This window comes from Eurosta solidaginis, chromosome 2 (genome assembly GCF_040869045.1).
Source record: "Eurosta solidaginis isolate ZX-2024a chromosome 2, ASM4086904v1, whole genome shotgun sequence".
NCBI classification, from domain to species: Eukaryota; Metazoa; Arthropoda; class Insecta; order Diptera; family Tephritidae; genus Eurosta; species Eurosta solidaginis.
Window position 1 is genome coordinate 57,782,105 of NC_090320.1, and position 15,790 is coordinate 57,797,894.

At 36.4% G+C, this 15,790-nt stretch overlaps 1 protein-coding gene across 5 annotated transcripts in view; it reads left to right on the forward strand.

The window, feature by feature from the left end:
- Positions 1 to 15,538, forward strand: part of LOC137239794 (inactive dipeptidyl peptidase 10) — a 159,818-nt gene extending 144,280 nt beyond the window's left edge. For all 5 annotated transcript variants that reach the window (XM_067765466.1, XM_067765465.1, XM_067765467.1 and 2 more), the window contains 4 exons: positions 2,282 to 2,467; positions 2,526 to 2,683; positions 4,207 to 4,412; positions 7,481 to 15,538. In XM_067765466.1, coding sequence (XP_067621567.1) covers positions 2,282 to 2,467; positions 2,526 to 2,683; positions 4,207 to 4,412; positions 7,481 to 7,624 — 694 coding nt within the window. In that variant the 3' untranslated portion in view covers positions 7,625 to 15,538. The remainder of the gene's footprint in view (positions 1 to 2,281; positions 2,468 to 2,525; positions 2,684 to 4,206; positions 4,413 to 7,480) is intronic.
- The last annotated feature ends 252 nt before the right edge of the window (positions 15,539 to 15,790 follow it).

The following is a 15,790-nucleotide window of genomic DNA, read 5'->3' on the forward strand; positions in this document are numbered from 1 at the left end:
TTTCAAAATGGGCGTGGCTCCGCCCTTTTTCATTTAATTCGTCTAGAATACTTTTAACGCCATAAGTCGAACAAACATTTACCAATCCCTGTGAAATTTGGTAGGGGCATAGATTCTATGACGATAACTGTTTTCTGGTACTTATTTGAACTCACTTTATCTTGGTATAAAAAATGGCCGAAATCCGACTATGACCACGCCCACTTTTCCGATATCGAAAATTACGAAAAATGAAAAAAATTCCATAATTCTATACCAAATATGAAAAAAGAGATGAAACATGGAATGCAGGAATACTGTTCGTGGTATTACATATATATAAATAAATTAGCGGTACCCGACAGATGATGTTCTGGGTCACCCTGGTCCACATTTTCATCGATATCTCAAAAACGCCTTCGCATATACAACTAAGGGCCACTCCATTTTAAAACCCTCATTAATACCTTTAATTTGATACTCATATCGTACAAACACATTCTAGAGTCACCCCTGGTCCACCCTTATGGCGATATCTCGAAAAGGCGTCCACCTATAGAACTAAGGCCCACTCCCTTTTAAAATACTCATTAACACCTTTCATTTAATACCCATATCGTACAAACACATTCTAAAGTGACCTCTGGTCCACCTTTATGGCGATATCTCGAAATGGCGTCCACCTATAGAACTATGGCCCACTACCTTTTAAAATACTCTTTAATACCTTCCATTTGAAACCCATGTCATACAAACACATTCCAGGGTTACCCTAGGTTCATTTTGCTAAATGGTGATTTTCCCTTATTTTGTCTCCAAAGCTCTCAGCTGAGTATGTAATGTTCGGTTACACCCGAACTTAGCCTTCCTTACTTGTTCGAATTGGAATTGAGGTTAGGAAAGCAGCAAATAAAATCAATGCGCACTGTGAGGCGCACGTGAACATCCTCTTGAGAATATAGCCGCAAGTCTCACAATGTACAGCTTTCTTTGTGCTGAATAAATCTAAGTTGTGCCTAAAGTGGCCGTGCCATGTCAAAACTATGTAAATTTGAAGTGAATCTCGAACTGTAGTCTATTACTGGTTACAGAGCCATTAGCTTTTGTTGGAGGAATCTCATTTGTATAACTATTCAGACGAAATAAGGTCAACAATTTCAGGTGAAATGGGCGAACTATACCAGCGAAATACGCGGTGATGTTCTCAGAGAGGACAATAGTCTTGGTTTGGATTCGAAGATAGCACCTCTAGTTCTTTAAATTTTTTCAGTCTGCTTCTCCCACGATTGTGTGATATTAGTGGCAGCTACTTTTTTTCGAAGCCGCCTTTTTATAAAAAAAAAACTCACTAGACATTAGCCAGTATAAAGGTCAGTCCTCACTTCTACGGAAAATTGCTGCGATATTCACGGAGTTAGATCAAGGAGTGTGTTGCTAGCGAGTATTCATTAACAGTTATTTCTTGAAATATAACCCTTATCTTTTCAAATCTCTTTGCTGTATGCAGTTTCATTGTGTGCTGCTTCCTGCTGCCTTGCAAGAGGCTCGTGCCACTAACAGTCTTTTTGATCCTAACTCTGGGGTACCATTGAGTTCAAGGCGTCAACTGGATTTGATGTAATTTGGAAAGATTTTCCGTCATTCCTTGTCACATTTGGTTTGAACACAAAAGAGTTTCAATTTGGTGCCATCTTCAGGGTCCTTTTTCCTTCATTATCGGGTTAGTATCGAGTTAACATACACGCCAAATCTCGAACCAATTTTAAGACAGATTTCCATTTTGTATGTGGGTGCGAATTAATACAAGAACTTTTAGGAGGTTAGTTTTTAATAATTTCCGGGCTAGCTTTGCGATGATTTCGGCAAATTCTTTCTGGAGTTTGTCGGTCTGCGTTATGGATCTTCAAGATGTTGGATTATTTTATGGTATAGGAAGAGATCTTTCGAAAATGACTTTGGTGTAGATATGTGACTAGTTCAGCCTCATTTCCGGGCTAGTTTTGAGATGATTTCGGAAAATTCTTTCTGGAGTTTATCGGTCTCCGTTATGGATCTTAAAGATGTTGGATTATTTTATGGTATAGGAAGAGATCTTTTGAAAATGACTTTGGTGTAGATATGTGACCAGTTCGGACTCCTTTTGGAACCGGCTCGGTATCAGTTTAAAATCTTAACCCCAGTACAGAAATAATTTTAAACGGAACTACCCTTCAAATTTTTTTAGCGTTTGTGTTCTATTGAATTTCGGGAACAGTCTAAGCACGGAAAACTTTGACTTTAATATCCTTTCTTCTTATTATAGCAATGGACGTCCAGGCTCCGAATCTGTATCGGAGAAATTTCGTATAGACTGGGGCACTTATATGTCATCACGTAATGATGTCATTTATATACGCCTAGATGTACGTGGCGCGAAGGGCCAAAGTAAAAAGCAACTGTATCGACATTTGGGTGGTGTCGAAGTTCAAGATCAGATTTCTGTTTTAAGGTTTGTGGTAAATGCGTTTGTTAGATAAATCCTTTGATCTAATTTATTTGTTTTACAGATATCTTTTAGATACGATTAGTTTTTTAGATGAGACGCGTGTCGGCATTTGGGGTTGGGGCTATGGTGGTTACGTAACGTCAATGGTACTTGGCACGCAGCAGGATGTGTTCAAATGTGGCATAGCGGTATCGCCAATAGCTGATTGGCTCTATTACAGTAAGTAATGAATTATGCATTATTAATTTTCATTGTAATTGAAAGCGATTTTAATGTTGACTGGGATCCGATGAGCAACGCCATGAAGGTTTTTGTTCTGTACATGGAAGAAGCATTGCAAGCCTTCAAGTCAAGTTTGGGACTTTGAGCGCACTAGGCGTCCTACTGTCCGAGTACAGCCGTTTCCTATTCCGACGGGAGCTGGTTTAAGCATAAGTCTCAACGTGAGTTTAGTAGCGTTTCAATATGTCCATGATACGCCCTTGACTGGGGATATATTCACACTAAAACTTCTCTTGTACCAAGAATCGTCAATCTTGTACAAATAGCAGTGCATAACTTTCACATAATGCCCACTTCGAACTGTCTATTGACTGGACGGGTAGCAAGAACCTGGTTTCCAATTCGTTTCTTCACTATCTCATCCTCATCTCTTGGGCTTAGCTCGGCGGGAAAGCGTGAGCTTCCCATATGCAATAATGTTCGTTCGGGTCACTTTTTCCAGACGATTGAAAGCACAGGTTTGCAACCCGAGTTTACGCTTCTATGAAGTCATTTGCAAGTAGTAGCAAATTGAGGCACTGCTCCAGTCCAGAACATCAAAATATAAGGTACTTAATTGTCTGCGGTAGTATAAGAGGCGTAATAGCATATAATCTTGGAATGCCTTCGGTACGCGGAGGGCGCAGAAATATACCAGCGACAGGTATGCTTGTCGTAAGAGGCGAATAAAATACCAAAATGATTGAAAGGGTTGTGACGCAAACCTTTCAAGAGGTTGCCAGCGCAGTTTGCAGCTTCTCTAAGACAATTTTCAACCCCACCTACTCGTGGCGAATTCTGTTTCTTTACCAAGCGAGTCTCTGGCGACCACAAGTTATGGAATCGTTCCCGAGATGGTTGGGCTTGTACTTGTATGGTACTTGTTACCGGAACTTACCGGATCTATATCTGGCAAAGGACCATCAACATCGATACCATTGCCAAAAATCTTCGGGGAGTGTCTTTATTGTTACAACAACAACAAAATACAGACTAAAATACCAAAATGATTGAAAGAGTTGTGGCGCAAACCTACCAAGGGGTTGCCAGCGCAATTTGTAGCTGCTCTAAGACAATTGTCAATCCCACATACCCGTGGCGATTTCTGTTTCTTTATCAGGCGAGTCTCTGGCGACCCCAAGGTATGTAATTGTTGCCTAGATGGTCGGGCTTGTGCCTTTATGGCACTAGTCGCCGGAACTTACCGGGTCTATATTTGGCAAAGGATCATCAACATCGATACCACTACCAAAAATCTTCGGTGAGTGTCTTTATCGCTACAACAACAATAACATGCTATTCCAATCACGATTTTTGGATATTCATTTAGTTTCAGGCATTAACATAAGTCAAATAATAATTGAACCTCATCAGCCTCTTCGATCCAAAATATAAACATCAAAGTATGATACTTCGTTATAAGACTGCATAACAAAAGCAACAACTCATTTTACTTTCTTATTTTATTCATATTTCCACAGATTCTGCTTTCACAGAACGAATACTGGGCTTGCCGGCAGAAAATTATAAGGGATACGTCGAAGCAGATGCAACGCAACGAGCGCGACTCATTAAATCACAATCATTCTTCCTAATACACGGTCTCGCCGATTCAACAGCACCCTATGTACATGGCATACAATTGGCTAAATCGTTAACGGATGCCAATATTTTATACAGATATCAGGTAAGAGGGAATGCAAATAGTATAAAGGGGTTTGTTATAGACTCGTACCACACAAAGAGTTGAACCTACAGACGATATGATCTACAAGCAGATCTGTTATGTAATAGAGAAGAGCTACTTTTGAATAATTTTTGAATTGTTTTGTGACTAAATCACGTCAAAACGTATAGACCGCGGTCTGTAATGATCTACTGTTGTTTTTGTTTTTTTTTTTTTTTTTTTTTTTGTGAAAAATAGACCTCTTGGCTTTGTGACTCAAAAAAAAAAAAAAAAACCGCAAAAACGGTTAAACGGATTTTGATGAAATTTGACACAGATATGGACAATAGTGTGAAAAGACCTGGATATGGATCGGTATTTTAAAATTGGTGAATGTGTCCCATACGTCCCATACCAACAATAATTAGTGTAATTAAATAAAAAAATAAATGTAAGGCGCGATAACCTCCGAAGAGATCTAAGGCCGAGCTTCTCTTCCAATTTGCGTCGTGCTCCTCTTGATTTTTCCCTACAAATTGGCCGGACGGGACCTACATGTTTTATGCCGACTCCGAACGGCATCTGCAAGGCAGATGAGTTTTCACTGAGAGCTTTTCATGGCAGAAATACAATCGGAGCGCTTGCCAGACACTGCCGAGGGGCGACCCCGCTTAGAAAAATTTTCTTCTAATTGAAAAATCTTATTTCTAAAATTTTGATGTTGCTTTGCCCGGGAGTTGAACCCAGGGCATACGGTGTGATAGGCGGAGCACGCTACCATCACACCACGGTGGCCTCCATTAGTGTAATTAGTATCTAGTATTAGTAGCAATTTTGGAAACCTAAACTCAATATGTTAGTTTTGTGGCTATTTGTGGATCACGACGGGCGTAAATTAATACCGTTTTCGGACTATTTCGGCATAATTTTCGAGTAGTTTTTAGATCATGTCGGGGTAATTTCGGGATAAATTCGGGACTAACGGGGCTGTGCTCGGAATCATGTCGAGACTATTTCCACATTACTTCATGTATATTTCGGGACCGTTTCGGGATTGTGTCCAGGATGATGTGCGGGACTATTTCTAGATTACTTTAGCACTATTTTTAGGATTATTTCGGTACCATTTGTGTTTAAGATCTCTTCGAAACTCTTCAGTTTCTTGGCTGTTTTCGTAATAACAACATCGAAATCATTTCGAGCTTATCTCTATATAGTTTCCAGAGTGTTTCAGGACTATTTCCGACCATTTTGGGTATGACTTAAAAGTAATTTCGAGGATGTTCCAGAATCATACTGCTACCATATAGTTTTCATCGTCCGTGTCGGCTTCGAGATTGTTTTTGGAACTATTTTAAGTTTATTTCGGGATTACGTCGTAAAACAAGTATTTCAGGGTAGTATTGGACCGTACTTTTTAAAAACTCCAGTATATCCTTCTGTCTATGCATAATTTTGGGTTGATCTCCGGACTATTTAGTGTTACATAATCATAAAAATTCATTTTGTTTGAATGATTTTAATAATGTTAAAAAAAATAAAAGTTTGAAGATTTTTTTGATTAGTTTTACAATTGATTACCTTAAATGAAATAGAATATGAATATTTTCAGTTATTTGATTAATTGTTTATTTTTTAATGACAATAATCATTCAAATTGTTTTGTTTATTCGAAATGATTATTTTCAATAAAACTGCTTTCTTAAATTAGTAGATTGATTGTTTGTTTTACACTCTTTTCCCAATTGCTCATTTTCTTTTGTTAATTTTCCAACGCTGATGATGGCACAACACCGAAACCGGATTGTCTCGAAATCAAATTTGACAAGGGGTAACGGAAAATTGTTCCAATATACATACATTTGCTCCATTACTTTTAACTTTTTTTTTTTTTTTGTTTAAATGGCCTTTATATTTTCGTAATGTAAATAAATGTTGTTTTAATAGCAAAGAATGATTAAAACTTGTTTTGTTTTTTTTTGTTACAATAATGATAAATAATGATTTTATTTTTAATTATTTCATTGTTTTTTTCATAAACTTTAATCTGAAAAATTTATTGAAATTTATTATTTGATTACTTTTAAACGTGATAATGTTTTAATCATTTGATTTATGAATTATTTGTCATACTATTTCCTATTTTTAATTCATTAAGGGCAATTAATCTCATTCTAATAATTACGAAACCGTAGCGAATCGAAATTGTTCCTTCACTACCACTTACGCTCCAACTCCTACTCGCATTTCAGCTTCCACTCCAACGCCGATTCCGATTCCGACCCTCACACCAACACTCACTTCCAAACACTTCCAATCTTACTCCCACTTACTACCTTATTCTCATTCCCACTCTTGCTTCCACTCCCTCTACTTTTTTTGTTTCATTTAAATTTGTATTCCCACTTCCACTCCCTCTGTTACTCCCATTTCCATACCAACTCCCATTCTCATTCTCACTCCCACTTCTACTCTCTATATCTCTCCGAACTAAATTACCTTTATGAATCTATCTACTCTCAATCCCACTACCACTCTCACACCCCTTCCCACACCCACTCTGAATCCCACGCTCACTTACTGGTGAGTACCCCTTACTGGGAGAAGCTTAAAAACTGAATTTTTAATAGAATTAAAAATAAAAATTTCTTTAAAAATGTTCTTATATAAAAAGCAATATGATCACAGCCCGCTTAGCAACAACAATTAACATTAGTTAGTTATTGTGCTTCTAAAAGTAGCACAATGTAAAAAACCAATTTAAAAAGAACGTGTCAACAACAATGCATAGCTTTGGTGCAAAGCATATTTGGTACGATGCAGCAGTAGGCAATTGGGAAAAAATGGGATAACAAAAATACGTGGCTTTGTTCGAAACATTTTGTCAACAGATCGATCATCGCAGGAGTGCAGGTTTAAATCACACTCCCTGGGGAGATATATAAACGAAACAGATGCAGCCTCTTAGTCATCCTAATGTGGCGTTGTTTCAATTTTTTTTTGATAGTCACGACAAATGATAGTTTTTGATCACTAGTAAAAACTTTTTAAATCTATATAATATAAGTACTTACGATCTTTATTTACAGACATACGCCGATGAAGGCCATGAACTATCTGGTGTACTCGAACATGTTTATCTATCGATGGAACATTATTTTGCCGATTGCTTAAGTCTCGATCCGGACGATACGAAACCCGATTTGGATCAAAAAATAGTGCCCGCTGAATAGAGGGCTGACTCAAATATAGAATAGCAAATAAGCGCGCTATAGTGATTTAAATACATATAATTAGATTTAGAGCCAAAAATTAAAATATTTGCAATTAAGCACAAGTGCATTAAGAATGTGTTGAAAAACAAAATGGGATTAGATTAAATAACGCAGCAAAGACACGCAAAAGACAACTAGAAAAAAAATGTGAGCGAGTAACAAGAACAATTATATAAGTAAACAAATGAAAAAAAAAAAAAAATGTATAATATTATTAACTAATTAATACATTATAAACAAAGTAACAAAAACTTTTAAATATGATATTAATTAAGTACCTCACTATGTAAAACGCAGCGTCACTGACACAAACAGCCACGTAAAAGTTCGCATTTTATTACCTCTTAAGCTCTCGCCTTCATCCTACTTGTGCTAAATTTTCACCATGTCAAATTTGACTACAAACTTGGCCATAACAACGAAAACGGCTTGTCATACAATGTCAAATGCATTTGTCGTCCGCTTTGACTACAAAGTGACAACTAACTAACCAATAAGTGAAAACGAAAACTGCCCAAAGTTATGGCAATTTGACATTACAATTGCATTTGCTTAATTGTGAGCAATTTATTTTTGTTTGTCAATTAATAATGTCACAGCGAAAGTTATGGCCTTCATCCTACTTATGCTTGGTTTTCACCATGTCAAATTTGACTACAAACTTGGCCATAACAATGAAAACTGCTTGTCATACAATGTCAAATGCGTTTGCCGTCCGTTTGGACTACAAAGTGGCAACTAAATGAAATGGGTTTGCGAAACAAATGAATACAAAATTTTAGCGTCGGTTTTGACCACGCACTGTTTTATCGAATTCGAGTTAGTAATATGGCATAATGGAAACGCCTTTAACGCCAACTATCCAGCGGCAGTTTTTGATGTCAGTTTTTTTTGGCCTAATGAAAACTATGTATTATTATGTAGCTACTACAATATTCACCGAATTGATTGCACGCTCTTAAGCTTTACGAGTTTAATGTAAACACCCGAGAAAAAGTGCGCATTGCGTTGAGTCACGTTTGAAATTACAATGGCATTTACTCAATTGTGAGCAATTTATTTTTTTTGTCAATTAATAATGCCTCAGCGAAAGTTATGGCCTTCATCCTACTCGTGCTTGATTTTCATCATGTCAAATTTGACTACAAACTTGGCCATAACAATGAAAACGGCTTGTCATACAATGTCAAATGCATTTGCCGTCCGCTTTGACTACATAGTGGCAACTAAATGAAACGGGTTTGCGAAATAAATGAATGCAAAATTTCAGCATCGGTTTTGAACACGCACTGTATTATCGACTTCGAGTTAGTAATATGATATAATGGAAACGCATTTGGCCCCAACTATCCAGCTGCAATTTTTGATGTCAGTTTTTTTGGCCTAATGAAAATCAATTATTATTATGTAGCTGCCACAATATTCACTGAAATGAAACCCGAGCAAAATTGTCGCATTGTGTTGAGTCGCGTTTTACATAATACGGTCCTAAATAGAAAATATATGCGACTCATGCGGCATTTATCTTCCAACTAGTTGCACTTTACGTAAGCGTCTAGAATAAGTTAACGTATATTTTATGGCAGTACTCGTATTTAGTAAATAGGATGTATAAAAATTTATAAACAAATATGGATTAGAGCGAAGCGAAATAGAAAAAGGGTACTGGTTTCCGCGGGAATGATTTTTCAGCACCTCGAATTTTCTGTAAATTTTAGTCATCCAAGTTTCAACCAGGTTGGACCATTAGAATGCGGCTGTTAGAGGCGTAGGTTGCACATTACCACTGGAAAGATGGAACACATCGCATTTAGGGCTTTTATTATCTGGAACCAAGAATGACTCGTGTCTCCATTGGTAATTTGCTTTCTTCTTCTGCAAGGGTTGGATAGTGCATATTAGGAACGAGAGCTAAGGTATTCAACAATACTGCGTGGATTATGCTTAGGACCCTCAGATGCTTATATGGCTCAAACGCGTGCGTAGGCAGGTGCCGGATATCATCATAGTGCTTACAGACATCTTTTCATATCCTTCTTAGATGAGGTGCTAGATCAAGCAGTTGTTTGCTAGAGTGTTCAGGTTTTTGACAACTCTGCAAAAACTGTGTGTCCCGCTTTTTATTACGCTCTTTTATTTTGAGCTCTTTTTCCTCACTATGTAAATGAAGTTCAGGGTTCATAGAAGGATATCCCGTGGCAGTTCTATGTACAGTATTTTGGCAGGCCTTCAGCTATTTTCAGTGTGTGTTTATTATAAAAGGCAACCAAACGGGCGACGAGTAGCATGTGAGCGGCCGGCCAATGGCTTTGTAAGTTGTTCACACAAGTCATAAACAGAGTGCTCGTTGACTTGGTCGGTGAAGCAGGTGAAGTGACCGAAAAGACTGGGGAGATAGCTATTTATTTTGCAGACTGTATCGTCTGTTGAAGCGCCAGGTCCTGTAACAATTATCGCGCAATCGCCGGCACAGGAAATGATATAACTCTTTTTGGTGGGGAAGGCAGCTTTGATATGTAGAAATTAAACAGAAAAGGGTATAGGACCCCCACCGTGTGATATCCCCTGTTTATTTCTCCTAGGTATTGAGGTTTCATTCCTAAATTGAACCGACGCTTGACGAGCGTTCCGGAATTTCCAGGTTCATATTTTGACTGTGCCAAAAGCTTTTAACAGTTCAAGTGCCACGAGCACCGTCCTATGATGGTGTCTTGGCTGGTTTAGTTCGTAATTTATCTGGTTGTTAATATGCACAATATACCTACAAAAATGCCGCAGTGCTTCCAAGCCCTAATAATAATAGTCTTGTTGTTAATGGCGTTTAGCGCGGTGGTAGTGATATGCATTTTGCGGAAGTTATGCTAATGGGTGGCTGTGCGAAGTTTCGCAGTGAAATGAGGGAGTAGCATGGATTCCAACGTGTTCGCTACTGGCGAAAGGAGCGATATTGGTCGATATGACCCAACTTCGTTAGCTGGTTTTGTAATGAAAACGGACTTCAACGACAATTTGGAAACGTGCGTGAGGTAGATTACTCTCATCGCCAAGGTCTTTTTGCATTGGGCCTGATGACCCGGAAGGCTTGGCTATTATAATAGCTACTTTAACCTCTGTGGGAGTGATCGTAAGATATGCCTTCTTTGGTCGGGATAAAGTAGAGATACTCTTGGGTCCTTCTTTGAACGAGAAAAAGCCCAAGCAGCTGTAGCAAGTAAAATTAACAGCCACTTGCATATTGAGAGATATAAATTGATAATTGGTCGGACTATAACAATGTCTGCATAAAGGGCCAATTAAACTTCCTTAACCCTAACGCCATAGTCATAACCATATTTTTACTTATCCATATCAAATTTGCATCAGTTAAGGATGCCTTAACCTAAACATCGTGAAAATTTCATAAAAATGAAGAAAATGCAAATACAAAAAAAATTCCAAACATATACCACAAAAACTAAGTCTCTTAGTCAAAACGTATCCAAACCAATGAATAAAATCTACAAAAAGTTAATAAAATCTCCAACTCAAATATTTTTAGGTTATGGATATGGCGAAAAACCAAAAACCTATTGGTTGGCTATGGCATGGTTATGGCTTCAGCGTTATGGTATGGCACCATTAATCGATTACATTGATTTCCATAAGTTTGGTTCTATCAGCTGTTTATCTGGTTATGAATAAGTCACCATTAATTGGCCCTTTAGCGTTATGATATGGCGCCATTTATCGATTACATTGATTTCCATAAGGTTGGTTCGATCAGCTGTTTATCTGGTTATGGATAAGTCACCATTAATTGGCCCTTAACTCTTGCCAAAAAGTTTGACCATTGGTGTACGAATGCTGTATTTTAAACGCACGACCACAGTCTTTAAACCGCAAAATTTTAGCATCATATACTTCTAGCTTTGATGAAACCCTCGCCCCATGTGCCTCAACTTAGAAAACTGCGATGAAATACGCTCCTCTTGGGCTTCCACTTTTGAGGTTGCGCATGTCTCCAGTGCTATGCTAAGTTTTGTGACAACATTTCTAAAAAACCTATATTCTACAAATGTCACAAATTGCGCTGTATACATCTTTCCTTCCTATTGACTCGTACATCAAGATGAGAGATCCACAACTGCACGTTGTTTTCTTTCGATTTCCAAATCCCAATAGTAAGGATAGAAATTCCAGTGCTTAAATCAAATTATTTGGCCCGCTCACATATACGCTGCCTTCTATTGTTTGGCAGTGCTACGGTTCAGCACCTGGAAGACTTTATACCTCCCTCCAACACACGTTCGTCTGCCATTAATTTCTTTGTACCTCACATTCGCTTGGCCTATTGCTGTCTCATATTTACCAAAGGTGACTTTTTACGAACAAATGTCCGTGCAACTTTCGCTATCTCCATTCGAGTTGTTAGTGATGTGCGTTAGAGCTGTATAGTGATGTGAAATGTTCGATTTCCCAAAAGTTAAAAAAAAAACTTCAAGGGCATTAAAAAATGCTGTTCATCGACCTTTTTAGATACAAATGCAAACTTTGTATGCCACTAAGGCCCGGGTTTTCAGTACAAGTTCAACTCAGTTTGTCAGCTAAACTACGCTTAACCTTATTCTGCAGTTTTTCAGTCTACTTTAACTAAAGTTTAAGCTGAGCTGAAGCAGCCGATCTGGCTGGGTTAAACTCTAGTTAACCTATCAGTTATTTGCGTTCATTCGAAATGGCGTCGAATATACCCAACAAGCATTTGGGCTTCAGTACCATTAGATCTCATGTTGATATCTAAGTATACTTGTAAAATCTCAAGAGTTGTTTCGAAACAGTGGCTCAACTCGAGAACCATAGCGTACTCAACAAAACAAGGAATTTTTTATAAAACAAAAAATGCTATTATTTGTGGTTCTCTAACTAGAAGCGAATGTAAGATTTCATACCACAGTATTTTCACGAAAATAAAATATATGTGTAATTTATTTTTGATTAATTACGCTTCATTACTGCTACAAACCAGGTGTTTATTTCTCACAATAAACCGCTGTTGGTTTTGGTGGCACCTGATTGCAGATTTTGTTTTTAACTCCACCACAACTCGATATCTAATGTACGATATCAACATTTTACAAAATTTCTCAAAAGTTGGAGATTGATTGGAGAATGAAGTTGGATTTTTTATTTTTATCAACTAGAGAATTATCTAATTTTTGAATAATTAAATAATGATATTGGATATCACCTCCGGAACTAGATGTATTTCGTTGAGGAAAGTTTTTTCCATGTTTGCTGGGTAACCAAAATCCAGCTGTTGCCGTATCTAAAAATTATCTGCCGCTCAAAAAAGCTTACCCCAAAGGCGGCCTTAAACTGTCACTGAAAAACTGCTCAGTAGTTTAACTGGAGTTTAAATTTGATTAGAGTTTAAGCAAACTTAGTTTAAGCTTAGCTTAATCAACTACTGAAGAACCGGGCCTAAGTATTTATCGAAACAGTATATAGTAATATAAATATACTCTGCCACGCTAAAGTAAGATTTTATGTTGACTGGTACTATTTTTTATAGGCATGTATATATTTTTGTTTAAACTGTAACTTAAATTGTGGTATAGAAAATTTTACTAATTTTGTCGAAGACACAAAATATTTTACAGTCTAATGTGTAGATAAAAAGAATGTATTTGTTGTGATTTTAAAGTGTTGTAATGTAAAATCATAAAAAATCGTATTTGTGTAGAGTAAATTTAAAATTATTCTAGTAAAATGGTTGTGAAATACGCAATTAGAGCTTAGGGTTCAGAAATGTAAGACACAAATCAAAAATAGAAACACAAAAAAATTTTAGTGTTTGTAATACAAAAAAAAATATTTCAAAAAAACTTAGCAGCTTTAATAAATTTTTTAGTTGAACTTGGTTTTATGAAATTATTTATGATGAAATGAATAAGTGAGGTTATGTTGTTGGCATCAACTTTATTATTATTCAAATTATTTATTAAATCTGTTGCCTGGAAGATGAGTTCAATGTTTGGCCGCAAATAAATGTTGCTACACAAATTATATGGGTTGTAAATAAAGCGATCCAAAAAAGTTGAGAATTGCTAACTTAAGGCTGATTAACATAAACACTTTGGTCGCTTTGCTACGCTTTGGCACTTTGACAGCACCACAAGACAACAAGAAATGCATTGCCGCTTCCTACGCTTGGAATCGACCAACGAGTTTTTCTTACGACAGATTTACATAAAACTCTTGCCGGGTTGCTACGCGTTGACAGCGCCATAAGTTGAGAATAAATTATGTAGCTTTAACCTCGATTAGCAATAAGGCGAAGCGGCGCAACAAAGCGTTCTATTTGGTGCTTAAGGGCCAATTAATGGTGACTTATCCATAACCAGATTAAACAGCTGATCGAACCTACCTTATGGAAATCAATGTAATCGATTAATGGTGCCATACCATAACGCTAAAGCCATAACCATATAATAGCCAATTGTTTTTTGGTTTCTCGCTATATCCATAACCTAAAAATATTTGAGTTGGTAAATTTAATGACTTCTTGTAGATTTTATTCATTGTTTTGGATACGTTATGACTAAGAGGCTAATTTTTTGTGGAATATGTTTGTAATATTTTGAGTTTTCTCCATTTTTATGAAATTTTCACGATTGTTAGGTTAAGGCACCATTAATCGATCACATTGGAGATGGTTATGGATATGGGTATCGTTACGACTATGGCGTTAGGGTTAAGGAAGTTTAATTGCCCCTTTACGTTGCGTCAACAGCTGACTTTGAACACACACAAACAACGCAAAGGAAACATTAAAGTAACGCAAAAGGTCTTTAAAAACTTACGTTTTGCTATCGTTGTCAGTCAATTTCCTTGCAGTCTTCCAATTCTGTTCTATTTTTAATTTGTTGGATTCAATTTTAAAAAATATTTTCTTTTTTAAACTAATCAAATTATTAATTAAATTTTTTTAATGTCGAAAAATCTAAATTTGAGTTTTCTTTTTGAGTTCATTTTGGCAGAAAACCTTCCTCGTGCGTTCTTGCGAAGTGAAGCGGGCGCCAAAGCGACAAAAAGTCGAATGTGTTCGAGCCTTAAGTCCGCCTTTATGGTGATGTCAAAGCGTCAAAGAGATGCAATGTGGCAAGAGTTCTATGTAATTCCGGTCTATGTGAGTTCAATAAAAGTAAAATTTTTGACTTCCCCCTTTAAATTATTCATACCGTGGCCAAAATGCGTCTTCGAAGACTTGGGTGTTAGAATGAACCCTTAACCCTTGTGTGAACAGAGCCAAAGGCATTTTGGCGTTGGTCAAACGATGGTCTTTTTTTATGACTTATGATTTGTGACTTATGATTTGTGAATTTATTTTTTAAAACTTTAAAGACAAAATATTGAACATATTTAAATATTCATAAACGCTCCTTAATTTAAAAAATTAAAAATAAAAATTAATACATACGAATATATATAAATATGAAATTAATTGAAATTGTATAAAGTAAATAAATAAAAATGCTATACTTATATTTAAATAAATGATAATTAATAATAATTAATGTGTGTATGTATGTATATCAATGAATCAATCAAACAATGCCTTGCTAGCTAGTACATATATATGTAGATATTATAAATAAAATATTATTATTGTCAGCCAATTTGGAAATAATATATTCATATTCGTAAATGGGATCGTATACCAAATATAACCACATACATACATACCATTATTATGTAAATATGTATGTATGTACGTAAGTAATTAGCTGCTAGCAGTTTAAAACAGAATGCAGTTATAAAAAATTCAAACCAACAAAAACAAAAAACACAATAAATTAAAACATTATGCTAATAGAATTCAAATCAAAAAAGAAATGCTTTTAAAATTTTACAATACACATACATGCATATACGAGTCATAAATGTAGGTATATACATTAGAGTGTGCGTTGGTTATTGAAGTTTTCTTCTCAAAAGTTAAAAAAACGTTCTCACTATACAATAAAAATACTCGCTTACATATTTTGTGCTCTATTCATTAGACTGACCCGATTTTTCATCATATCCTTATATTTTTGATGCTGAATGCCAAAAACCTTCGAATAGGTCTCAGAAGTCATTTCCTAG